The sequence below is a fragment of the Tinamus guttatus genome, unplaced genomic scaffold (genome assembly GCF_059628265.1).
Source record: "Tinamus guttatus ecotype Peru unplaced genomic scaffold, ASM5962826v1 Tinamus_guttatus_pri_ptg000225l, whole genome shotgun sequence".
Classification (NCBI taxonomy): domain Eukaryota; kingdom Metazoa; phylum Chordata; class Aves; order Tinamiformes; family Tinamidae; genus Tinamus; species Tinamus guttatus.
Window position 1 is genome coordinate 314,823 of NW_028288759.1, and position 27,349 is coordinate 342,171.

Sequence of the window (27,349 nt, forward strand, 5' to 3'; positions counted from 1 at the left end):
CACTGTCTTGGTGGCTTGGTGCAGGAGCTGTGGGACCTGCTCATCCCAAGGGCAGAGCACGGTCAGCAGTGCCACTCCATCACCAGCCCATGGGCACGTGGCTGGATAGTGGCAGAGCTGAGAGAACCTCCTGGGTTTCTGAGGGCACTGGTCCTCATGATCCACCCCACAAAGATGCTGCCCTCCAAAACATCCCCCCTGCGGGTGGTCAGCAACTATGAGTAGAAGATTGGCGATCTCAGTCCAGTTCTCAATGGAGGAGCATGGATGGAGGCATGGAAAAGGCATAGACAAAACTGCCTTTACTCATGCTGCATTGTTGCTCTTTCCAAGAGCAAGGCGAGGAGGATGAAATGAGTCCTGCATAAGAGAAAGAGGCATGGGTAGCTTCTGAGACAGCGCCCATAAATCAGTGTTACTGCCAACGTGCTGTAACCACACCAGGGAAGACGACAGGTCTTCAGTCCGCATGACTGATAAACCCTTCCTGAACACCACCTGAACGCAAATGGAAATCTACAGGAAATATTTGCCATAAAGATGTGCTCAAATCTTCTTTCAGTACTTACTTTTCCTGACTCCATTAGGGGCAAACTATGTGGAGATCCTCTTTCTACTAAACGAACTCTGTAAAACATATGTAAAAAGAATATGCATAATATGTGGTTGCATTTATTTGCTTTTTATTAACATTTATTTCTAAAAGGAAAGGTTAATAGTTGCAGAGCTGAATGTTATTTTTGGAACAGATGAAGCTTATATCCTGTAGAACATAATCAAGCTCTGTATTTAATCTTAGTCAAGACTTATGGCTGGGGAAATAATGAAGAAAAGATGTGTGTGAACATTTTCTTGAATATTAAATTCTTCAAATGTATTTGCTGCCCTTTATTTATTTTTGATAGACTTTGTAAAGTGAAGTCCATGCACAGATTTATTCACAACAAAAGCGATTTTAAAATCCTGATTTCCCACAAGAACATCATAAACACCAGGGGAAAGAAACACGAGCTTGGGAGCTGAGTGAGCAACCACATTCCATGAGTAGCTAATAGTTAAAATCAAAATCCTGTCTACAAAACCAGCTTGAAATCTGCATTTGCAGCATTTTAACTATTTTCAGGGGACAGAACTTGATAAACAATTCACTCAGCCAAAAGCTGAAATGAAAAACACCATTACTATTGGTGTGAGACTCCTGCTCGAGGGGAAATTTTTGGTCCTTCCATTTCCCTTGCAAGGTACCCACTCTCCCACTGAAGGAGCAGAAATGGCAGCTCTCCTTCAGGGTCTGGAAGGAATTTCCTCATTCAACCTTTGAAAATAGTCATCTGGCTGGAATGAGAGTGACGAGAGCATATATAAGGTCCTAAAAGATCTGATGAGCTCAGCTAACAGTTGCTGAAGAAAACTGACAACACGTAGCTATACGGGTACCCTAAGCAGGACACCTTAAAGGACCTGACAACCCACGCACGCCTTAAACTGCCCACTACCAGCGTATTTTCATAATTAACCAGCCTAAACCTGTTCTTCCATCAAAAGCTCTCCTCTTGGCCCATTGCTGTGCATGGAGGAGCTTGCACATGGCCAACACAGGGCAGCTCTGCAGGCCCCGCTCCCGCAGGGCTCGTCAAACGGCACCGCAAATCACAGGCATTTAAGAGGATGCAAAACATGCTTTAAAAAGTGACTCCACGCACACTGAAAATAGTAACTATTGCAAAATCAGTTGTTAGTGTAACTCCTATATTTCTACCTTTTTATATACTTTTGTTCTATAAAATTCATATTGGTGTAGAAATAGAAAATGTGTTTAATAGAGCTCTTTGAAACAACTGACCTCTGCGATCTTTGGGCATTCATTTGCAGAGATGCAATCTTCTCTGCAGAGGAACTACTCAGCATCTAGAACACTTGGTATCTCTTTTAAAAGACAGACCCAATTTCCTATTTACAAACGTTTGCCAAATAAATACATTTAATTGTAAAAAAAACCTCAGTTAATGACTAGCGGTAAGAATGATGGTGCAACGGAGCTCAGGAAATACTTAATTTGACTGGGAGATGTGAGTTAAAAATAATTCTGTTTTGCTAATAGTAGCAAATAGCTCCTGGGGCAGCAGAGGGGTACATCAGAGCTGTCCATGTCGTTGGAGATCCCTCTGGCCTTTGCCCCTTTCCCCTTACTCAAACATGCCTCAAGGAAGTGTTGCTAAATTCCAAGCCTAGTAAGAATTATATAAAATACAGCAATACTTTAAAAGTTAAAGAAGTGACTACTGGAAATGAATCAACTTTCATGAATGTGACCACCTCTCTTCTCATCAGCATTTGCGCCTCCCACCTCGCCATTATCACCAGCATATTTTTCTAGTTCTTTCCCCCATCTCTTTTCTCAAAATGCATCTGATTTTTGAGCACATGATGATCCAGAAGGTGCAGTTTCTCAGTTTCTGATTCTGTGAAAATTCTTCTCCCACTATGTGTATTCCTCCTTGCTCCCTATAGAATTGCCACCTCAGGATACTAAAAATAGGAAACATTACATTTCTTTAGGTTTTTTGCCCTGTTAGTGCTCAAACCGGTGGACTCCATTTAAAAGATGTTTCAGGCTGTTCCTGCAAAGCTCACAATACATTTGGGAACATGCTGTTAAACCTCTAGCAATTCTGAAATGACAAAGAAAAGGAAGATATTTTTCCACAAAAAAAGATTTTAAAAAATAGAAGCACAACATCCTGATGTTACCAACTCCTATGTGCATACTTAATTTTAAGTGCCTAATAGCCTTATTAGCCCTACTGGGACTATTTCTGTGAATAAATTGTGGACATTATGCAATAATTTTCAAACTGAATTTTACCGGTGCCCCATCATAAAATAATTCAATTGTTCCCATTGCTCTCCCAAGAGATCTACATTTTTCCACTGACACGGGGAGCAGCCGGGAGTGACGGGAACGTCTCTCCTCTCTCCTTGGGGCGCGCAGTGTCCTTGGCAGGGCCGCGGCGGCGGCGCGGGGCTCTCCAGGGCCGTGAAAATGCAGTGACGCCCGCGGTGCTGGTGAAGAAACCCAGGGCTCCTCGAGCCTTCGTGGGGCCATATTGGTAAACGTGCTCCAGATTCGCACTTCCTAAGCAGCTGGAGAGGGCTCCCAGGCTCCGGAGCTGCAGAAAGGACACGTCCTCCCTGCACGCTGCTCGCTGGACACTCGCCCTTGGGACAACTAGGAATTACTGCCCTGCTATAAAGCCAGCATCAATGATGGTATAGACTTGCATAGTCTAACGCAGGGCAAGTCAATTTGTAGAATTTTCTGCACTGATTCCTAACAATTAATCTTGCTTCTTAAAAAAAGTCTCTAGCTGGTGCTGTACAGTTCAGAGAGCTGCCCACACTTCAGGTCTGGTTAAACAGAACTAGCAGGAAACGTTGCTACGACACAACATTCTTGTTGATATTTAATACATTGGATGGATTTCATCTTCTCTAAATCTTACTCTTACCATAGAAACGTAGGCCTCCTTCAGAATAAAATTGGCAAGCTATAACTAGCTGGCACTGTAAGCGCCATACAGCAAAGGGGATATTAAAATACAGTAACAGAGTCTTTCTGCCCAACTATCTTACATGAAGCTGCAAATTTTACTCCGTCTGCTTTCTCTATTTGGTATGTCAGTGATTAAAACACTCCAGAATGTGTCCCACAGGCTGCTGCTATTCTTACCAATTAACAGGTTTGTCAGCAGGGCTATTAAATGCTGATTTGGGAAGCTGAGGGGTCCAGAGTGTGCAGACTTGCACTAATCACTGCCAGGACGCCAAAACGGGGGGGAAAACCCTTCAAACATGACTCTGCAGTTGCACTGAGAAAGACTGTGGGTTTTGTGATTCTAATAGGGATGGAAAGAAGCTAAAATATCAGCCGAGTCTCACTCCCTGCCAAAAAAAGTCTGTTCCCTAGAGCCACTTCCTCGAGCTTTGTCTGCTCTTGTTACCAATATATCGAGTGATGGGACTTTTTCCACTTCCGCCTGAGTTTATTTCTCAGCCAAAAGTATTTCCTAGTCAAGAATCTCTTCGCTGGGAGGTTTGGTATAACTCTTCCCAGCTTTCTCTTGCTATTTTTAATTGATTTGGTATGCACAATTTCAAATAGTTACTCCCCCTTGCTTGGGTTTCTTCTCTTTCTAAAGCTATCCCAGCTAAGCATTTCACCTCTTCCCCTATTTCTTGGCCAAAGAACTTACTGTTCCCTTTCCTCTTTGCCTTGGAGCTGCTCGCAGAGGCTTAGCCCTGCTCCCGCCCTGCTAACCGCGTGGTGCTCCCTGTCTCCCACCTTGGGAGATGCGACCTCCCCACCCGACCTGTTCTCCTACCTCCTCCTAACTGGCATCATGTGTTCCCACTGCATGTTGCTTTGCCACCATGCCAGCCTAGCGGTCCAGTTCCTTCAATTTATTTGATTTCTTTAATACCAGCTGCTTTCCTTACCATGATGCAGATATAGTCTAGCATATATTGCACATACGCTATACACACATGTATATATGTGTATGTATATACACATGTGTATATATATGCATATATGTATCCACATAGGCATACACACACATAATGTCACTATATGCCTCTTAATTCCCCTCCTTGCCCATAGCCTTTTGGTGGCAGCAGAACAGAGCTGGTGGTCTCTTTAGTTTCATTTCAGCCCTATTTCTGACTTGCTGACTGTCATCTTACATTAGCAGTAGCCCCTGTGGGGAAATAGGGTATCTCTTGTCGTCCTGCAAGAAACCGGTGTTTTGAAAAATGTTGTTTACTAAACTGGAACAGAAAGGTGAAACATGGAAACAAGCTGTGAACTGAATCTGTGAAAAAGGTTGCAGGTCAGAAAAAGATGTTATTTATGCTTAGTTTTTCATTTTCTTTAAGTTTATTAACTCTTCAAATTACAAGATATTTTAATCACTAACATAAGCAAAAATACAAAAAGTTAAAATAGGGTTAAAATAGCAGTGCCTGGGCAGGGCAGCTGCTGAGAACGTGCTGACACAGCTTGTTTGGCTCTTCTGTAGTAACAGCAAAGATGGGAACTGCAGGCAGGCGAGGGGCCCTGGGCTGGGGTCAGGGTCTTTGACACTCAGGACTTTCAGTGCATCTTTCTCTTCAATCAAAATATTTTTACGTACAGCATGTCCACATAAGCGGTTCCAGAATTTACAAGCCAGTGAGCTCATTGTGCCCCAAAGGGAAATAGGAACCAAAGAAGACTGCAAGCTCTGCCTTCCAGGGTGAAACAGCCCAACAAATCGCTGGCTCTGAAAAGGGAGGAAAATGGCAGAGCTGGGCACTTCTGCCAAAGGGAAAATCCAGATAACAAAGAAGAGTTTCCCTGTATCATGCCGATTTCCTCGGAGCAGTTTACTGCCCATCACAGGACAAATTCAGATAACACACAAAGACAACGGAGACGACTGAAAAAAGCACTTCTGGTATAGAGGCAACCTTCAGTCAACAAAATGAACAACCCTTAAATCTTCTTTACATCTAGGATGTACTTTTAGAAAAGCCTAATCTGCCTAATTCTATAGTAAACAAGTTCAGCTAAAGAATCAGCACTAAAACACTTCCTCTAATGTAAAGACTGTTCTTCACTATAGACCTGGATTACACTTCACGTCATGAATTCCCTCAGGTCAAAAGAAAGCAGATTCCAATGCTATAGGAGTCCGAATAAAGAAGCAGAAAAGCACTCTTTCAAGCCAGCGCAGAGGAGTCAGCCTCCTTTTTGGCCCTGGCTCACACCTCTTCAGCCAAGTGTTGCCTGCTCCGTGCTTCAGCTTCCCAGGTACAAACATGGGCATGACGCTGCTCTCAGCTCTGATCTTGTCTATTTGGATTAGGAGCCTCTCAGAACCTGTTGTTTATTGCTAATGCTTTTTACAGCACCTTTCATGATCATAATTGTCATCTGCCGATTCTGTTTAATATCACATGCTTTCCATGTTTTATAATCCTTTATCTTCTTAGTTCCAACTGAGAAAAAGAAATAGGAAAAATGCATAGGAAAAACGTGTATTATAACAAATTTGGGGACTGCAAACCTTTTATTGTAACAGAAATTCCTTACCTGCAACTAATAAATGATGGAAATGGTTTTGTATTCATTTTTTAGTTTCTAAGGTGCAATTTCTGAAATAAAGTCATTTGCTTTCACCAGCACCTGCACCTTGCTACAGGCTGGGGCTGCCACTGCCAGAGGCGCTCACAGAGCAGCACCCTGCGCTCGTGGGGAAGGACATGCAGAAACTTCCCTCCCCTTGACGAGCACCGGAGAAGTTTCCTGCGCATGGAGGAGTTAACTTGGAGCTATTTTTTCAACTGAATTAATACTGTAGCTCAGCACTTGCAAGCAGAGGGCCATGTATAGCAGTGCCTTGTATGCCCAAAGGGACCAGCCTTTTCACAGGGGACTTACTGGGAAGCCTAGCTGAGCCTGGCAGGAAATCTTCACATAAATAAGCTCATTTTCTGCGAACTGATGCTTCTAGCACACATAAATCTTAATGAGGATTCGTGAGATTGGAAGTAAGATATTAAGAGCTATTGAAGAGAGCAACTTAAGAGGATATTACATCTCTAACATAGATAGTGAGGAGTTCTTATAGAAATATAGGATGCATTTACTGTTCTTTTCAGAGATATCCTTCCCAAAATACTCTATGCTCTTGCAGCGCGGGAAGCAGTGATGCCAGGAGCCGGCTGAGAGCCCGTGGCCAGCAAAGCCTGCGTGGGTCACGGAGGGGCCGGAGCCCATTTCCCAAGGGGACCCACCGCTCCGTTACTTGTTTACTGCAAAGAACTGGCAGCTCGTGTCCTCCCACAAAGGCAGCAAAGGGGGAAAAAAAGACGTCTGGAAAGAGAAAATCGTTAGGAAGCTTGCAGCTCTTACAACACCTACAGTTAGCTCCCTCCAAGTTTTATATACATGCATTAAATACATGTTTTTTCTTTTCCTTTTAAAAGAGGGTTTCTAAGGTGAAATGCACTCTAAGATATCAACGTGGCAAGGCAGCACTTCTCTCTCCACTGCTCACACAGTATATGCACCCTGTGTTAACCGCTTTAGGCATTTTTAAAGACTCGTTGTTTAGTGCTTTATTAGTAATATATACTGAGGGAAACAAAGCAAGACATCCTTCAAAATGCAGTAAATTATCTGTAAAATTCAAATACATAATACATTTCATCCTGAAAGAGAATGGAAGAATGAAAACTCCCGTTTTTGACGAAAACCCTGTACGTGTGTGGTTAGACTCGTGGCAGGCTCTCTGAGAAGCACTGCTTGTAGGACAGAAAATTCCTTAATTTGTATTAAATCTCCTTCAGAAAGGTGACTTGCCAGCTTGCTCTAGTACTTCCTAGCTACTGTAGGGATAGGTAGAGAAGGCCAGGGAGCACAGTACACATTTGCAGTACATCTCCTTTCCTGCACAGCCAAGGCTTTTTTTTCTTCTTTCTATTATATCCTCCACACATATTGCAATCTTCTGCCCTAACGCCTCCAGGGAAGTATACCTGGAATTTCTCTGACTCAGAGACGAAGCATCCCAAACCACATCCTCCTGCAAAAAACACCATTAGACACAACTCTTTTCATCATGTTTCTCTAAAATTGTAATACTCTGATGATCTGAAAATGACTTTAGCAAAGAAGAAGCATCCTTGCTTCAAGGGAGGAAATACATGAAGGGTTAATAATAATTTCCTCGAAAGCAGAGAAATTAGTTTCTTGGACTTTTTCTAGTTTAGTATCATAGGACTGATCAAGAGAAGAGGGGTTGGTTTTTCATCTGAAATTTATTGGATATTCGCCCCTTCCCCTGCAGCTGAAGTTGGTTTATGCCTGGAAACCTGAAACATCTTTCAAAGCTCTTAAAATAGCTGTATTTACAATTCTTGCCATAACTCTGGATCCTCTCACATAAACCCGTATACAATGTTGAAAATAGCTTGCTCCTCTTCAGTTACCTAAACTGTCAGCTATTTTCTTCACTCCTGACTTCCCAGCCCTGCAGAGACTGCAGGAGTCACTGGGTTTGTCCCCTCTGCTGCAGGACGGGAACTTCTCCCTGCACCACAGAGACCTGGACCTTGCCTCTAAGTTAGGATTTCAAGTGTTGATATCACCATTCCCCGGCTCAATGCACTTTTCTTCCTGGGAGATTCATTTCCCATGTATTAGAGATAGTGTCATCGGGATCTTTGAAACAGCAAATGTTTACATGGCAGAAACAAAAAAATAATGCTGGCAAAATGCCAAGGCTATATTTTTGCCAAGACTGGCAAGCATATAAAAACTAGGATGGTTTTGTCAGTATTGCAAGTGACAGCTTAAACTCACTTATGAGATTCTGCAAGTTAACAGGCAAAATGCCTAGCAGCTGAACCTTCCTACAAAGACTCCTTGGATCAAATGGCACCACAACTTAACCATCCTTAAAACCGAGAGGGACTCAAGGTTTTATTTTAAAGAAAGACCTCAGCTCCTCCTGTTCTCGGTTCAGAGTTAACTCTCCTATAGGCTGCACAGGGGTATTAAGTGGACATTTCCATCATGATTTGTTTCTGTGATAATAATAATAAAAAATGTTGAAGCAATAGACCATTTTAAAAATGCAGGTGATGTGTGACACTTGGAATTAAAGCTACCCATATCAGAAGTTGCTCAAAGCTCAGAGTGACCTGAGGGCACTGCTGGAGGTAGTGCTTGACACAACACCTTCTGTAGAAGACCCTGTCACCCTCCTCCTCCAAGCTAGGGATGGAGAAGCACTGGTGGTTTTCTGAGGTCAATGACTGGTGAGCTCTATGGTTTGAAGTTTAACGTGACTTCAAAATAGTCCACATGCTTCATCTACTGCACACCGCTGTAGGGCAAAAGAGGACAATACTACTGCTGCAACGCTGCTACTACTCCCCATCTCACACGGGGCCGTGATCGAGGGCTGGGATTTAATTGTCACTGGATTCTGTACACTATCACCCACTGCAATATCTGCATAAAGCATCACTCCTCAGGCCACCACAGAACCTTTTTTCAAAGTTTCTCTTTTTTTGGCTGTCATTGGTAAATTGCTTTCAAGTACGATTAATCGAAAAAGGCTTCACAAAAGGTAACTATTTTACTGTCACTTGTCATCTGCATGTCTCTGCTGACATGTTCCCTCCCAGGCTCTTTTCTGTGCTATGTGACTATAAAAGGCTACAGAGCTGTGGTTATAGTTCAGATAATAAATTAGCTAAATAGCTCTTTTATCTGGTAACCCCTTAATAAGAGAGTATGTTTCAAGGTAGGTGGACAAGAAGTGTTTGAGAATTAGCAAAAAAGCTCCTGTGGTTTTGTTGTTGGATTTTCCTCAAAACAATATATACACAAGCTGAAAGTTTCCATAAAATATGGTAGAGCACGATAAACAACTGACAGCCAGAATATAAGGCTATTTTTTATTTTTATTTTCTTACTGGGTGAAGTCTGAAATGTTGGAATATATTAAAATGCAGCCAAAGCTTTAACTGATTGCTTTTGACAGAGTCTGCTATTGAGACTAGGCTCAGTGTGCAGCCAACCTACAAAAATAAATGCAAGTAACTGTTTTCATGTATCTTCAAAACACTGCAACTGTTCTTTTCTTGAAGAATGAATTTAGATTTTCCAACCTCTGAAAACACTTATGTCAAGGTTATGGGGTCCACCACCAAATTTGGTGGAAGTTCAGAGCTCTCTGAGCACCCCACCAGTCCAGAAAGATCTTTCATTTTGAAGAAGTTCAGTAATTTATACCATGCTTGTAAGATGTCAATGACCACATAAGACAACACCCATTTTTGCAACTTCACAACCTATTTGTTTAATAAATGCAGTGGGAAATCAGTTGAAAATAATTTGTTCTCCAGATGGAATGGGAATTTTTCAATGCAAGACTTTGGATATCACAAGCCACACCATGAGTGGTAGCCAGTCGTGCAAAAAATAACTTGAACCAAGCTATAACTTGGCACTTCCATTCTAGCTAATTTCCACTCTACCTGGCAAGTCCCTAGAATTGGATTTGGCTCCCTGCTTGGTGCCAGCTGTCTCAGAATATGTCTGTGACCAAGAAACTATCCATGCAGCTCACATGTAGCTGGAAGGGCAACCCAGCCAAAGACAAAAAGGCTTAATAAACACAATTCTTCCTTCTTGCAGAATTACAGAACTAACTTGCTGAAATTAGAATAATTTAAACCATAATTTAATGCAAGTATTATTTCACTAACTGGCATAAAGAATTTTAAAGCTAGGATCAGTAGGATATGAGAAGTGGCAGTACAAAAGAAAAATGAGAACAGTGTTTATTAACACTGGTCAAAAGCCTTCAGGCCAGGTTAGTATAAAATGTGGATGTAGTTCAGTAATCAGTGTAAACAGAATTTGAACAGAAAACTATTACAACTGCATGCAAAATGGTATCATCCAATTCTTCTTAAATACTATATCATAATACAATAAAGTCACTTTATGGGCGAATCTTTCCCTACAAAGATAAACCTGCAGCCCCTGAGAGCCCAGGAACTACCACCCTCAGCTACTGAATTGGGATACTTGAATTTTTTACCATCGTTTGGATGTAGGAGTAGTTTGAACTGATTTTTTCTTCTTTTGTCTTTTTAAAATAATCTCTAGATATCAAAGTAGATTTATTCTGTGGCAGGACAACAGCTCTCATAATTCTGTTTTCTGTATGTATAAGGCTTCACTATAGGAGGAAATACTGCAATAAGATGCTTAGTTTTAGAAGTCTTGTAAGAAGTTTGAATTTTAGGAAATCACACACTTTCAGAAGATCACTGAGATGACACGTGGACCTGCACCAATGTGTTGCCACCAACAGCACACAAGAGCTGGATGCTACTCCTGCTCCTAGCACGTTACTCACTCTCCCATCTCCTGGATAAGTCCAGTATAATTTGAGATACACAAGATGTGCAGGACACCTGATGTGGGCCGGCCAACACAACACAGGAGCTACAGGAGGCTCTGGCCACCCTCTGGGCAGGTTGTCCAGGGCACAGGTATTTTGATCAAAACCGTGATGGAACAACCACATTGCCTTACGCTGTGACGTGTATAAACACATAATTACCAGGCAAGTTTGAAACACTTCAAACCTGATTATTACTTTTTATAGAAGTGAATAGGATGTGAGTATTTGGAGCTGGGCTACATCTGCTTTTTATAGTAACCAGAAACCATTTCACTCAAAGAAAAAACAAAATAATGATGTTCCTTTTTTAAGTTCTGGAAATATTTTCTATAATGTAAAAAAAATTCTCATTACAATTTTCCCATATGGTGTGGGACTGATTGACCTGAGGAGACTCAGTAGGCTGTTACTATATTCTCTCACAGCTATGTAAAACAAACTTTTAGTTACTGCTAAGTAGTAGTGACATTCGGTTCCACGGAAATGGTTACAAACAGAAAGCGCAAAGAGACTATGTCAAATAAAGTTGTTTTCTCCCCTAATCTATGACCTAAGAATCTAATTCTAATTCCAAAGGATTGAGTAAATGAGGCAAGGCTTTAATCCATCAAAATAAAATCTACATTAGCACAATCTGAGAAGCCAACTCTGAAGATCATCATTCACGTTCTGCAGTCACTAAATATAAATTAATGCACTGCGAAGTCTGATCTTGATAATGACACTAGCTTCTCCATGATATACTAAAGTAGGCAAACAGCATAACCATGGTATATGCAAATTTTATGAAGAGTAAATCTTATTTTCTCTATATAAAGATAGAAAAAAATACAAATATATCTTTACTGCTTATAAATATCATTAAACTATGAATTATTCTTAAGTATTTTTTTAAAATATGTGCTTTTATATATTTTTTCTTCCAATAAATACTATATACATTTCTTTTGTCTCTTAATTAAAAATTAATTCCAAATAAAGAGTTAATCTATATTTTTTTCTTCCTCCTCTCTATAGCTACAACTTCTCTTTAGAGTAGGTCTTTTTCCTGCACTTGGGTGATGCTCATGGATATGTGTCCACATCATGATTGGCTTAACTTTAGCTCTTTCAAAGCTCTGAGAGCAGAGCAAGCATTATGGACTGAACAGGACTCATCTTGATGTTTTATTTAAAAATTAAATGTTTGGTCTGTTTCAGTCATGAAAACTTCTTTACTCATCAACAGAGAAAGAAAGATACCTTAAAAGATGATTCCTCCCATGCTGACACAACAGAGCCAGCTGGGATAAACTGGTGGCTTGTGTTGGGACACAGAGGGACAGGGACAGCAGAGGTTGCTGAGGTGGCTCCTGGATGTCCACCTCTTAGCTGGCTAACCTCAGATGAAACCCAGGCCACACATAAACATTCCACTTCCTACTTCTTCTTCACAGCCTAAATCTTTAATTTCCTCAAGTAAATCTCCGTTCACAAGCGCACTGCAGCAATGTAGGGTCACTTAGCCACAACAGGCTGTTTTTTTTTTTTTTTTTTCAATTTCCCTGGGCTGGACCATTTCTACACAGCAGGGCAGCTTCTGGGCCAGACAGGCCAGCTTTTCTATGGCTGAGTAATGTATCCAGTTCTGCCCCAGAGGACTGATCAAACTGAGCAATACCGCTGGTAGTAATGGCCTATAAATAATGGAGTATAAAAGGTGTAAAAAAAAGGATAGGAGATTTGAGTGTCTTGCAATTCCTTCCTTCCACCTGCTGAACTCACCAAACTACAAAAAGATACCTGTATGTAGATCTCACTGAAAGATGCCATGCCCACACCATAGTTAATGGAAAGAAGTAACCACATGCGAGTTCAGTCAGACTTGCCCTAAGCTGCACACTTGGAGCTCAGGTGGATGACACCCTGAAACTCCCTGTGTGTCCATCAGAAGGCAGACCCAGGTGTCCCAGCACGTGCAGGACACATCCCTGTCTCTCTGCGGGCTGACACTGTGACAGGCCGGGGAGCCAGTCTGCACCGTCTAGGATGAACAGCTCGTGCTCAGGTTGAAATCCAAGCTGCAGCCACGGTGTGTGGTGACAAGCCTGTACTCTTGCTCGGATTTATGAAGGTTGGGGATATTCAGAGTGGCAGCTCGGGCCTGCACTGCCCTGGGGTTTCCACCCTGCAAGCTGATCCAGGCACTTAGGCAGAGCCAGAGTTCACACTCACCCGAGGGAAAAAGATCTCTGCTGTTACAAAAGGAAAAAGAATAACGAAACAAAAGAAAGCCCAATTTGGATAAAGATCTTGAAGGTACTGGTGAACACTTGATGAACTATCACTTTTTCAGAGTTAATAGAACTTTATTAAAAGAAAATGTTACAAAGAAGTCTCTCTGCTAGTCTTCTGAGTGTAACACCAGAAAAATGAAATATATGTTCATATGTGCGTGGGTATTTTCTAAAATTAGACATAAAATGACAAGTTCCCTTCCACGCAGAAAATTTCAGAGCTCTCCCTACTAGGACTGGTGGTAAATTTTAGTTCCCATTTCTTGCATACACTTCTAACTTTAAAGATTAAAAAGAAAAAAGTTATGGAGTGGGGTTGCTCACAATGGCTGAGCTCAATTAGCCACTGCCTCATAGTCTGACAGCATTAAGATTTACAGCAAAATCACCCTGGGGTCTCTCCTCTGGTTAATTCCTGACCAAGCAGAAAACACACTGCAAAGTCCTGGCCCAACAGGATTTAGTTTCCTATAGGATTTAGGAAAGGGTAGGCTGCACTACCTGAATTGAGTATCAGAAAACCTGGAGCACATTAAAAGCAGGGCATTATTTGATGGTTGGACTAGATGATCTCCAGAGGTCCTTTCCAACCTTGACCCTTCTGTGATTCTGTGTGATGTGATTAGTTATCACAGCACCCATGTCAGATGCCTCAGTGTTAAGACCATTAAAATTAATTAATTAAACAGTTAACATAAGTACCTATTCCTGGTCGCTGGTAGGAGCTGGCATAAACTATTTAGGAGGATTAGCACTGTTCTGTAGGAACGTGAGGTGTGATTAAGAAGCTTTTTTTTTTTGCTAGAAACTCCATTAAATATGTGTACTATAGAACAAAGAAAAAGGTGGTCCCAACCTGTCGTGCCTCAGCGCCCTCATATCAACATACACTGTGGTTGGGTCCGGTCCAGACGTTCCCTGTAAACAACAACATCAACTAATCAAAACTTGAAGGCTAGGAGGAAGAAAGCGTTTTTACTTTTTCCTTTCTTCTTTTACCCCTCAAATCACCGAACATTGATTTCACTGCTATTTAGGCTAACAAAATGACAATTTATATTTAAGCTATTATCAACCAAAGCTCAGCTTTACCATACCAAGAGCACCACAGCACGTACCTACCGTGAGGGAGCTGCTACTTTGTGGTTTGTAAAAACATCAAGCGGCCATACCACTTAACCAAACAAATGTCAACACAGGTTTTACTTGCTACAGAAGGCCAAGTACTCAGCACATGGATACATATAAACATGTTAAACATTTTGCCATAAAAAGGAATGCAGAAATTGCTGAGACACAGTTTAATGGCAGAAGCACATGGTCAGGAATGTGAAGCATGATTTACGAGAATCTTCTACACATGCAACAGAGAATACATTTGAAGCTAAAGATATTAAAGGTAGCACGCATGACATGACCAAAGGGGACTGAAGATCTATAGGCAATTACTCTGTTCCCTTTCAGTCTTCCACTGCATAGTTATATCCTTATTTTAAGTCACAATCTTGAGTTACTTGAACAACAATAGGATAATTTTATCGTTTTCTTTCATCCAGTTAGTCCTCCAGGCCTCTCCACCCACAGTTTTGCTGCAGTTTGTAGTCTGCAATGTCCCTTTTCCAAGACTTTCAACTCAACACCTTGTGAACATCATCGCTATTTCCAATGCCCTGGGATAGGGCTCTTTCCTGCATACATCATTTCACTAATAAACAAATGCTAGAAAAAGAACCACAACTGCACTTGGGAACATCAGAAGTTTGGAAATTATCTTCCCAGAAGATAAGCTCACCTAACCTTGGGAACCTACAGCTGCAGGAATTTCTTTATCAGTTATCTAGCTTTTTACTAAATAAAACATCAGACAACGTCTCTCCTGCTTGAATTATATTGTGTAGCACAACTTTTAACTTTAGATTTGTCTAGGCCTAAATTTTGTCTTTCTGCAATGCTTGCTGGCAGTTCCACAATTTGCTCAGCACAGAAAATTGTAATAAAGTTCCACAAATACAAAATTTTGGAACCTAAAGGGGGAAAGAGCTGCTCCTAGCATTTTATACTTACTGTACAAACACTGAGGGTGACCCACCACCAGAGGAGAAAGGAGTAATAGAGCTGCACATGCATGTTAGCCTCTTTAGCTTGTCATACACAGTACAAGATACAATAACCTCTCTAGCTATTAACAACACAACTTTCAGTCTACTAATATACTCAGCAGTGTAACAGACTAGTGCTGAGTGGAGAAAGTATTTCAAATGTATGCAATGTTAAAAAAAAGGAAAAAGACAAGAAAAAAATTGGTTATCTTTAAAAAATAGAACTAAACCTGAATTGATTTATAAAATAATGGACACAGTCAAGTTTGAAAATCAAAGACAATAATGATGGCATTTGTTATTTTCACTGTGAATGAAACAGTTAAAACAGACAGCTAATATTTGATGAAACCTGCATCCAGGTAAGGCTATATTAAACTTGTTGGTGTTTTAAAGAAGGATCTGAAAATCCCCAAATCTCCAGACTCAATTTCTAGTCTGTCCCACTGTTGGAAGCTGATAGGTGGGTATTGAGGGAACATGAAAATCCCCTACCTGCTCGGCCAGCTTCCCCAGCCTGTGAGGCTATAGCAGCAGAAATAGCAGGGATGAGGGAGAGAAGGAAAGAAGGTAACACAAGACAAAAATAATAATAAAAAATGGGAATGAAGGGTGGGAGAAAAAAAGAGGAGAATGCAAAAAGCAGGGAGTAAAATAAAAAGAAAAACAATGTCAAATACAGGAATCTTACAAATTAACCATTATACCATTAAAGGTTAAAAAAAGTAAAAAAATGAGGTGTCAACATTTTAGTAGAGCAACAGAAGAGACAGCTATAGACTGCTAACCTTGGACAAACAGATTTAAATGGTTTTAGGACGCTACAGACAATGTTGTTAGTGGAAAACATGTGTCCAGTATACTGCTTTTCTTGTGAAGAAGTCAGTAAACATTATGGCCCTGCTATTTTAATGTGCATCCATTGAAACAGATCTGCGTTTTGCTAATAAAACAGGTTTGTAAGCGATGTCCTCTGGAAGCCATCAGTAAGCAATCTTTCAGGAAAAAAATATTAGTAGACAACGGAGAAAGAGAGAGATACTTACACCTTTTTTCATACAAATTAATCTGCTCCTAGGGTGAAATAAAATCAAAGCTTCTTGCGCAATCTAATTACTGTAAGACCATAACTAAATGGAGTAACTTCATAGTTCAATAATTCTTCATCCTTAGTCTATTTGCCATGATAAACAGTGTAATAAGTATACAAAGTAGTAAATTTAAAAGCCAACAAAACCCATCAGTTCTCCACCATATTTGATAATGCAGTGTAGAGACAAAAGACAAGAGTGACTTGTCCTCTTTCTCACTAAGCTGCTACTGCCTTCGAGAATATCTAACCCAGGGGGGACTCTGGAGAAGTATATTTTAGATGCAGAGGAAACATCTATGTTGAAGAATGCAGTGTAACTGCAACAAAACATGAGGATTGTTAAAATTCAGCAGTTACTAATGCGTCACGGCTGAGTATGCTGCAGATCTGGAGAGAGCTTTGAGAGGATCGGAGCCACGTATGGCTTGTAAATAAGAGCTCTAGAAAGAACAGCTCAGGTCTCAGCATCCTCTTCCTGGGACCAGCCATGGCTTTTAGCATTGTGGAACCAACTGTGTTGAAAGAGGCAGACTCTGAACCCAGGCCTGAGTGACCAGTTCAACTTGCCCGTGCAAAATGACATTGCCAGACAGAGACATTGCAATGCTGGCAGCAAACAAGTACACAACTTTCATAGCATTTGACACAATACAGAAAGTATTTTCTGCATGTTATATAGTGTATAAGAGAATCTCCAAAGACCATTTTCTGGCTATAAACTAGTTGAGCATAGGTCATTATCTATGGGACTAATCTCTTTGGCAGCACAGGCTGCCAAAGGCAAATCATTGCTGGCCCATGCAATCTCCACAACATGCAGGCATACACGGGCTGGGAGAGCACTGCAGGTCAAAACCACGCTAAGGACCTCCCTAGAAAGTTAGAATTACGGATAATCACCACACAGCTCACACCTGATTTCCACTGAAGGCAAAGGTCTACCTGAAAGCTTTTTCCTAATCCCCTCCTCAATGTTAAAAACCATGAACTAGGCAATCAGAAGTCCTAAGAATTGTTTTTTTCTATCTATCTAAGACTGTGGCCTTAATATTCACCATTCTGCATCTTTTGATGGATGTTCAAAAATGGACTTTTTGATATAAACCTAAGAATGGCACATACCTCATAGCATGGCTCATCGTAAAGACAATAAACACTGAATCTGAAGGAACTCTCCCAGAGCTGTGCTCCATAGGTTAATGTGAACCATAGTCTAGAGTTGTGACGAAGAGCACAGTCCCCCACTGCACCCTTCTCAGAGCAAGCCCTTAATGGCAAATCCCCTTATTACTTTGGATATGGAAGGTCCCCAAAATGTGTGACATGTCACTAAATAAAATGAAGGGTTAGTTTTACTCCTAAATTTACTAGTGAAGCTTGCTTTGCTGAACAGTAGGGTAGGATTAATTTCATACAACTGTGGCCATCAAAGGAGTGTTTCAAAAGGCAGGAAGATTTGCCAGATGCTGGTAAATCCCATCGCCACATAGACACCTGAGGAGGCTGAATGAAGCTCTCCTTGGAAGTATTGCTCCCTTCTGCTCACTGTAGATGGATACTGGATAACTTAGGTCACTTTTAAAGAGACAAGATGCCACTGAGGTTAAGTCAAGACAGATGAATTCTGCTCTCCTGCTCCAGCCTAGGCAGATCTACTAGTACATTTTTCAGGGTTTACTAAGGAAAATGAACAATTCATACAAGTGTTTGCTCAACTGAAATTAAGTAGCAGGTCGAATAAAAATGAAAATATTTATTTCAAGTATTTAAATGGAAATTAGCTTACTTTCTAGAGAACCATCTGTGCCTTTGTCAGAAAAGAGCTTCTTTTCATGTTTATTCTTCCCTCTTTTGAGAATGCTGAGATGCTAGTTAATGAGAATTAAAATACGCTGGATGCAATCATTTCATCTCAGAAATTCCTGGACAATTATCTGTGACTATACAGCCGTAAGAGGTCAGACAGTAATGGTATTTAAGTGCCTAAAGATGAAGATAATTATTTATTTTCAGAAAAGTAACTCTAAAAATCTAGTCCAAAGTGACTGCATCAGAAGAAATATAGCAAATTTGCTTTAAATTTGAGAGGAAATGAATACAAATGATAACGCATTACTCTGTCAGTGAGCCTTATCTGAAATGATTCATTTGGTAGGCTAAAGCTCTGCTGTACCAAAGGGATTATCATAATGAATTTCTTTTCAAAGTAAACTTTAATAAAAGGTCAAATTCTGCTATGAAGTTTTTACACACATACATACATGTGTATATGTATATGAGTATGTACATGTTTGGACACATACACACCTCTTCTATGTCGAAGGAAGGAGATCAGAAAAACCTTTTTGGAAAAATCAGCATATTCTCCCCATGAAGCACTTAAGGACTTCAATTTTTATTTATTGGAAAAAAAAAGAAAAGGAAAAAAAAAAGGAACTGACGTTAAGATGGTATTGAAGAGCACCATGTCCAAGCTGAGTTAGAGTCTGCCCATACAGAAGGCAACCTGCAAAGGTCTTTTGTTGTAAGGGGCAAAAGCAATAGCAAGGTATGTTTAGAAAAACAACTAGTAGACATAACTTTTAGAAAGAATGTAGAGTTATATGAATTACAGCTTTTGCTGTGCTGGATGGTGTTGTAGGGACCTGATCCACTTGACTATGCTACCTGGAAGAACAAATACAAAGCCAGATGCTATCGATTCAAACACTTCAGAATTTTCTTATGCAGCGTTAAAAATCTAGAAATCATTAACCTTTTCTGGAATACATTGGAGACAATGCTAATTTAGCATTGTTGACCAAGGATTAAAATTCATTCTGTTCAACCATCCAACAAAAAGAAGAGACCACAAGCAATGCTGGAATATTACTATCCATAAACTCCCAGACTTTTTGGAAAGAGCTTTCAGCCTAATTAAGTACATCTTTGGCAGTGTCTAGTACCAGATGCTTTAAAGGATGTAAGCCTGTATCTTTATATTCTGTCTGAAAATTACATGTTTTGCAGTGATGCTTATGAATAATGTCCTCAGTAATATTTCAAACTCCTTTAAAACTACCCTTGGCATAGATGCTTCAAAACCTATTCCACCTGGAAGGATAATGTTAGAAAATTCAGACTGTTCTGAAATGCCTTTTTTTCATTCCAACCAAGCCATTCTTTAGAGAATCTACTGCTATTTGTCTATTGGTTTAAGATACAAAATCCTAGTATAACTAAATGAAGTTATGAACATCAAACACAAATGAACGCTAAGCTAAATTGTCAGCCAGATTGTAAATTATCTCACTCAAAGCCCTCATTTTGCGCTATTCTTAAATTCACAGTCAATACCATTATAATATTCCTTTGCGTGTGATTCAGTTTCAGAGTTTGATTCAAAAGCTCTTAAAGAAACTTGTGCAAACAACCACCTAAGAAGCAAATTTCAGACAAAGAGCTAACACAATCATAAGGCAGATACCCATATTCAAACAAAAAACCCAGGCAAACTCCAAACCAACTGGGACTTCCAAATTCTCTAAGTGTATTTGGCTTTGCTCCAGTGGGGCTCATTTTAACACAGCATCAGATCTGGCTTACAGCTGTTTAGTGCTATTGCCACACTTTATGCTTGTTCTGAATAAATGACTTCTCTGTGAAACTTATAAACACTGCAGACCATTGCAAGCCAGAATCAATCTGCCCAGAAAGGGAGACTTTCATTAGTGGCAAGCAAACTTCCCTAGTCGAGAGAGATGTTGTACTTGTTCTCTTCAGCATCCTTCCTGTCCAGTTCCAGCATGTCCCATGGCTCAAGCTGCTCTTTAGAGAAACCTGCAACGATGCAGAAAGCTCCATCTCAGCTCCACAGGGGAGCTGATGGACCCCATCCTGTTGGAGAAGTTAGAGCATTTGCTGCTCAAGTGTGGTCTTTCCCTTCCTCTGTAAGAGATTAGTGGGCACTTTCAAGTGGCTGGAGCTTTAGGAAAAAATTAACTTTAAAAAGCTACCAAAAAGCGAGCCCAACTGGTTCTCCGTCATTTTTTCTTCTAGTTGCAGGTGATCAGCTAGCCCAGTGCCTGCTGTGCTCCTCCCAGCTGAGCCTTGACCTTGGCCGAGCTCCTGACCATGAAGCACACCAACCTTCAATTGCCAGTTGGGTTACACAGGTATCTTCTGTATCATCCTGTGTGAAATGGCAGGCCCTAAAGATTTAACATACACATCACTCCAGATAAGGAAAAAGAAATGAAGAGGCTTGCATTCCCACCAGAAACCTCTCAGTTGAAGAAATCACAAAACTTGAATCAGTATTTTTTTAGGTGAAGTCAATGACAGAAATATGGGAGAGATGCTGCTTGAGTTCACAGAAGTTTCTCTAAAAAGACAAAATTTTCTCAGGAGTATTTCTTAAGATTTATTAGGCTAAAGATGAACTTGCTCTGAAGGATTCAGGTTCTGCTTTTGAGATTACAAGAAATTTTCTTGAACTTTTATTCCTGCAGAATAGGTATGGCAGTAATTACTAAACATCAAATAAAATAACTCTATCTCTGAGACAGAAAATGACTTCTAACCCTGTTCAAGCTCTGTCTTGTCATATGTATGATAACAATAATTAAAATAAATTAGCTTAATTAGCCCTGGGCTGAAGGGATAGTCAGAAGGAAGGTAAGTCATTGATAGTCAGAAGGAAGGTAAGAAGAAATAGTGATGTGACATGGCTCCTGTATTCATTTTCTGATAGTATTTTCTGATTCTAATTCATGTTTCTGCTGAACATCAAGGTCACTTCTAGCCATGATTCTTCAGTGGTGTTCAACAGGGATAAGACAGGCATAATCTATTGGTTTGTGCTAAAATAATCACCTATACATGTCACATTTTTGGACCTCTCCTAAAATAAATAAAAAAATCCTTATATAAATGATAATCTGGAAAAGAATAGCAAATGCCTTGTTGTGGTTTCACTGAGAAAGGCTATTTCCTGCTTCCATACTTAAAAAATTATGTATGTTTTTGCTTACACATCAAGAATTCCTCAGTGTAAATCAGGGCTACCTGCCAGAGTTAAATGTTGAATGTACCATACAGAATGTAAGATATCGTGGGGAAACTGAGTTTGGAGAGGTGGGGGAATCAGCAGGAGATCAAACGGCTGTGTCTCTTCCAAGCCAATGCAGAGGCCAACATGCTAAGATGACTCTTGTACATATAAAAGCATTAATAAGTTGGAAATCAAATGACATCTCAGTAAGACACCTGTCAGACTATGTTGGGAATAGTATATATAGTTCTGATATCAGATTTGAAAGGGCAGAAAGGGACCAGGAAGGAGTCATAAAAATGAGATATAGGCCAGGAAAGCCTATCTTAAAATTCTTCCTCTATTTAACAAAGACCAAGATGTGATATAGAGTCATACAGAAATGAGATTTTTACTGTAGATTAGAAAAGTGTAATAAAATAAAAAGTGGATGAATCGAAAGCCAGAGAAATTTAAACTAGAAATAAGGCAAAATTAATTAAAATATAACATCTTATAAAAAAGCAAGTACATTTTCATCATTTGGAGTCCTGAAAGATTAAATTATATACTGCAGTTCAGCCTAAAGTTACTTGCTTAGTGTTCTTGTCATTGGGTGAAAATCTAGAGGCTGTTCAGAAATTCAGACTATATAGTCTGTCCTTAAAATCAATTATTTAAGAAAGGTTTTTAAAGAATTCAAGTTAAATCCCAGATTCTCCTTGGGGACTTTCTTCTGATTACTGGGACAAAATAGAATGAACGCACAAGACATTGCAACATAAATTTTCATTATGTAGGTTCTAAATTGCACACACAAAACATTTATATAGTTAATTAAATAAAGATGAGAATTATTCTGTATACAGAAAGAATCCATTCTCTAAAGTACACTAAAGTAAGCACCTGGAAACTGAACTTTACATTGCAAGACTAAATACAGTTTTTGGAGCACATAATATGTATTCTGTCACTACCATGCACTTTTCTGAATTACTGTATTCATGGGCAGAATAAATGCTATGAATGCAACATGCGGGACGAACAGTGTTCACTGACAAAATAACAGCATTTTACTATCTGTATATGTAAGAAGAACATTAAGCACCACATGCATTTTCTTATTATGTTTAAAACCAAGCAGCCAAATGAAATACAATGAATGCTTCTTACTAAGAACCATCTTCTCAAAACTACTGCTTATTCAAGCTTAAGGTGTGAGAAATCTTACCTGCAAGCATATAGCCAGGTTAACTCTACAGCCGAGTGATGTGCTGACAGCCCGTGGATGGAGCCCAAGGTCTTTAAATAACTTTGAAAATGACTGAGTAAGAGCTATTCGGGGTCGTTCTTCAGCCACTACTACACATGTCCGTACACGTGAAAGGTCCAGTCCCCTTGCCTAAAAAGAAGTTAAAATGTAACAAATGCCACAAAGGGGTAGAATTAAAGGTAAAAAAATTAGTAGTAAGACTTATGTCTAGGAATTATGCCTCAAAGAAGAACAGAGGCTGAGCTGCCAGGATAATTTCAACCTCTCCTGAAAGCCAGATGGCCAGGTGATAGTCCAATATCCGAGAAGAGCACACATATTTGCTTGGCACTTCCACTCCAGCATTTAAAACAAAATGTGCATGCTAATTCTGAAGGGAAGAAATGCCATTTCCCAGTAATGCTTCCCAGCTCCAGTGAATAACGGTAAACAGGAAGCATTAACTAGCCTGGGAAAAAATGATTTGGAAATTATTAAGTGAGGGTGGTAAGGGCTGGAGACAACATAAACATCAGTAGCTTGAGCACTCATTTATTTCAGTAGCATGCTGGAAATTCCAAATTTCAGAAATATAATTTGCTGCCTGGCTTTTAATAGTGGTAAACACACACACAGACAGAGAGGACAACCCCATTAAAGAAATACAGTACTTCTGAGTATGCGATTATTTAACTGTAAGGACCAAAACCAAACTAGTGCCTCATATACCAAGGAAATTCATAAAATTCAATGGAAAATAGACTAATCCTCAGGCCTTTTGCACTTTTACACCCACGTTTTCCAACATTTGCCTACCAACACAGACTGCAATGCAGATCAGAAAGCCTGGGTAAATTAAAGCCTGTCCTTGATGCTTAAAAGCCTTGTGATTGGAAAGGGGATGGCTGATACTAATTCAATATACAGCGTTTGGCAGGGCACGGTGGAAGCTCCCTTGCCTGCTGCTGCCTTCCTCTGGCTGCGGGCGCGCGAGGTGCTCGGGCGCTGCACGTCGCGCACGGCCGCAGCGTCACTCACCTTCAGCGACTCCGTTTGCGAACCGAGGCCCTTAGTACAAAGCTCCATGACCGAGTAGGAGCAAAAAGTGTCTCTCACTTTGTACTGACTCACGGCCAGGAGCCACAGAGCAGGATTGGTCTCCAGTTCTGAGGGAGGAATCAAAATAGACTGGTGTCCTGAATAAACGCTGCAAAGATATATAAGACTTGTTAACAGGTGCTAAAGGCTTCTTTAGCCTTTAGCTAAAGGATGCTAGAACCCAAAGTTTATCAAAGCACTGAATGAACCTTAGTAATATCTTACAAGTGCTCTACAGCTGCACAAGTTTAACATTAGGGGGAAAATTCTGCTTTTTGTTACACTGTCAGAATCTATAAGGAATCAACAGGAATGTAAGCAGAGCAGGGTCCTAAAAATACTGATTTACTCCAAATGCCAGTGGGCTTAGTGCTGTTAGAAGTGTATGGAAGAGAACAAAACAGCTGGGTTATTAATTCTGCTAATAAATGATATTACAATATCAACAAAAATTATGTGTTGCTGACAAATAATTAAGATTGAGCAATTACCATTTAAGATACCTTGATTAAAAGAGTACTTGATTACTTAGCATGAAAATAACTCTCTCCTGCTGAGGAGAGCAGGAAGTTTGCAATCATTTTCAAGGAAGTAAATCTGGCCCCAATTTAACAATAAATGTGGCTTTATATTTTTTCTGTGAAAGTTTTATGAACTTTTAAAAACAAGATATCCAACATCTCTTGTTTATTGGATATCCAGGGAGCACAAGTATTGAGAGAAGACAGTTATTAGGATCCCTGAAGGAAAGAGTTCTGTCAAAACTAATTGCTAAGGTACCAGTGATTCTCCCAAAACAAATAAAAATATTCCCAAATTGATGTTTTTATTTCCTCTGGGCCCTATGCTGATCAGTCATATCCAACAGGCAGATTTACCACCACTTTTACAGTTCCCCTCACATTTTAATCAGTGATTTGTAGATCTTTCAAATCAGAACAGTCACAACATAAAACCCCCAAATCATAGGAGTTCTGGAAAAGGACCATAAAGCCCCAGAGATTTATGATGCACATGAGAGAAATCCATTTGTGATTTGAAAAATTAAAATGCCAGCTTGGTAAAATAAAGCCGACACTTTCAAACCCGAGTGCCCAAGGTAAGACACCGAATGAAATTTTATTTTCAGGAATATTAGCATCTCCATAACACTTGACATTAGGAAGCCCTGCGGTTCTTGGAGAGGAGCTGCTCTCCCAGCTCCTGTCCTTGGCACGTGGCCCTGGACTGCGGCGCCCTCAGAAGCGGCACCATTTCGAACAGTGTGTTTGACCTGGACGTCTTTACACGGCATAAAAGCTCTACAAATCCAGCTGCAATGGCTGTTAATAATCCAAACATCTTAGGACTCTGCTGGAGTATGAGTCAGAGCATGTCACGGACTAAATATGAACTATAGTTCAAATAATTTCATTTATCATGCAATAAAATCTTTGACTACTTGTCCACCTTTACTCCACTCTTGATGATTCATGAACAGTGACTTGCCATGAAGAGATGTGTTCTCAGACACAGTCAAAATAGCAGCGATAGCACAGGACAGTCAAATGAAGTATTTTGCTTTTATGTTGCTTTTATGGGATCAGAACACAGTCTAACTGAACCCCAAGCAAGTGCTTCATAAGCACTTGATAAAGATGCTGGCAATGCTACCAAAGCCTGTCCTGACAGATCAAACCCAGCTAGGGAGTAGCAACAGATTTTACTATAAATATTGCTCGACTCTTTCTTTCTTTGCCAATTCTATGAAGTTTGGGCTAGGGCTCCACAAACAACCAAGGTGTGTAATTGGGCTGGCAAACAAATATTTTTAAATAAATGGGAAATTGTAAACACTAGGTTAGGAAACTCTGGTAGGCTCCAAGCAGTATAAATAGGGTATACAGAGATTCAGCATCCAACCCATTCCCTCTCCTTAAACCCTTCTAGGTGCTGCAACCACTATCAGAGGGAAAAATCTGCACATTAAAGAAGGCTGCCAGCAGTGCAAACATGGGAGAATTCTTAGATTGATCTGAACCACATTAAGCTCCTGTAAGTGCCACTTATTCAGCTCAGCAAAATATCCCAAAATAAAAACATAATCAAATGGACACGCAATAACTCTGCCCAGAAAAGTGCACTCAGAGGACTTACCACTGGGAAATAGTCCAAAATGGTTGAATTTGGGAATACAAATACATACCAAATCAACATCTTTCCCCCTTGGCAACACTAGTCAGTGGGTGAAGTGGCTCTTCTCCTTGATCCAAGTTATGTTGGACAAGTAATAAACATATTTTTGTTCTCTCTAAGATTCCTACCACCAACAACACAGCATGAAGGCACCTGCATTTGGCTATTTCTTGAGACTGCAACTAGCATTTTCATAAGCAAGCTAGATAACCACAGGCTCGGACTGCAGAAACCAATTTAATTAGATAGAAGCAAATTAAGAGTTTGATAGAACCTTTTCTGAGCACAGAAATCTTTATAACCCCCCAGAAACACAGGAGAGCTCCGATCTAAAATTCAGTGCAGCAAAAAATGTCTAATAGGATAGGAACTTCCTGTGGGGCAGAATCTCAGGTGTGTGCTATTCTTGTCGTATCAAAACCAGGAGCATGCTTGGAAAAAGGACGACCAGCACAGGCCTTGCCTATCTAGTGTGGTTGAATTAGCCACATACATCATCCGATTCACAGGAGCAGTCTAGGGAGCTCAGAGACACCCCAGCTCCCCAGCTGAGCTGTTTTCTGCAGCATCTGGTCACCCTGCTGCCAGCCATGGCCTGGCTCACCTCCCTGAACACATCTCAGAAATGTTGGGCTGGCTTTGTTGAACCACTGCAAGCAGCAAAATGTTCCCAGCCATGCATCCTTGCAAATTCAGATGCTATCCTTCCACGTTAGCCCCAGATAAGCTGAATGTCACCAGTGTTTTGAAGAGAAATGCTCCCTTGTAGGCTCAAATGCTCAAATCAGTTGGAGAGGTTAGAGGGTATCTGCTTAATGTGGATGCCACCAGTGAAGCCGAGGCCATGCTCTTGAATAGGCTGAAGTTGAGGAAGGTTCCTCTGGAGGGTCATGGATAAAGCTAAATGTGGTCCCCAACAGACACGAACCTTTCCCATCGCACATTCCAGCACTGCCCAATGCAGGGTAGAGACGTTGGAGACTTTTCTTTGTTAATTCTGAAACAACGGCATGGAATGAATGGACTTATTTCATTTCATCTTCTTGAAACAAGGCAGCCATCCAGAGATGGTTAAGCCACTATCCTTCTCATACTAGAAATAACAAAACTGTTTTGAATGTTGTGTCTTTGGGGAGTGCAGAGGGGACATTAAGAAAATATATTCGCTGTGGGAGTAGTAGTTCCAAGCATTTACTGTCAGAGGAAATAATTCTGCAGGTTGAGAGTCAATCCTGGCAACTTCAATATAAATTGTGGAAGCTAAAATTGCCATTTTAGTAATGGCATTTAAGGCATTGGAATCTGTACAAAAATC

The 27,349-nt window shown here is 40.4% G+C and overlaps 1 protein-coding gene across 2 annotated transcripts in view; it reads right to left on the reverse strand.

The window, feature by feature from the left end:
• The window catches only part of DIP2C (DIP2 acetate--CoA ligase C (putative)), a 289,728-nt gene that overhangs the window by 11,833 nt on the left and 250,546 nt on the right, over positions 1–27,349 (reverse strand). The window contains exons 31-35 of one of the 2 annotated variants that reach the window (XM_088525179.1): positions 23,800–23,968; positions 22,741–22,911; positions 15,901–15,930; positions 14,163–14,224; positions 570–627 (exon numbers count right to left, since the gene is read on the reverse strand). In XM_088525179.1, coding sequence (XP_088381305.1) covers positions 570–627; positions 14,163–14,224; positions 15,901–15,930; positions 22,741–22,911; positions 23,800–23,968 — 490 coding nt within the window. The remainder of the gene's footprint in view (positions 1–569; positions 628–14,162; positions 14,225–15,900; positions 15,931–22,740; positions 22,912–23,799; positions 23,969–27,349) is intronic. The other variant, XM_088525180.1, reaches the window with a different exon arrangement.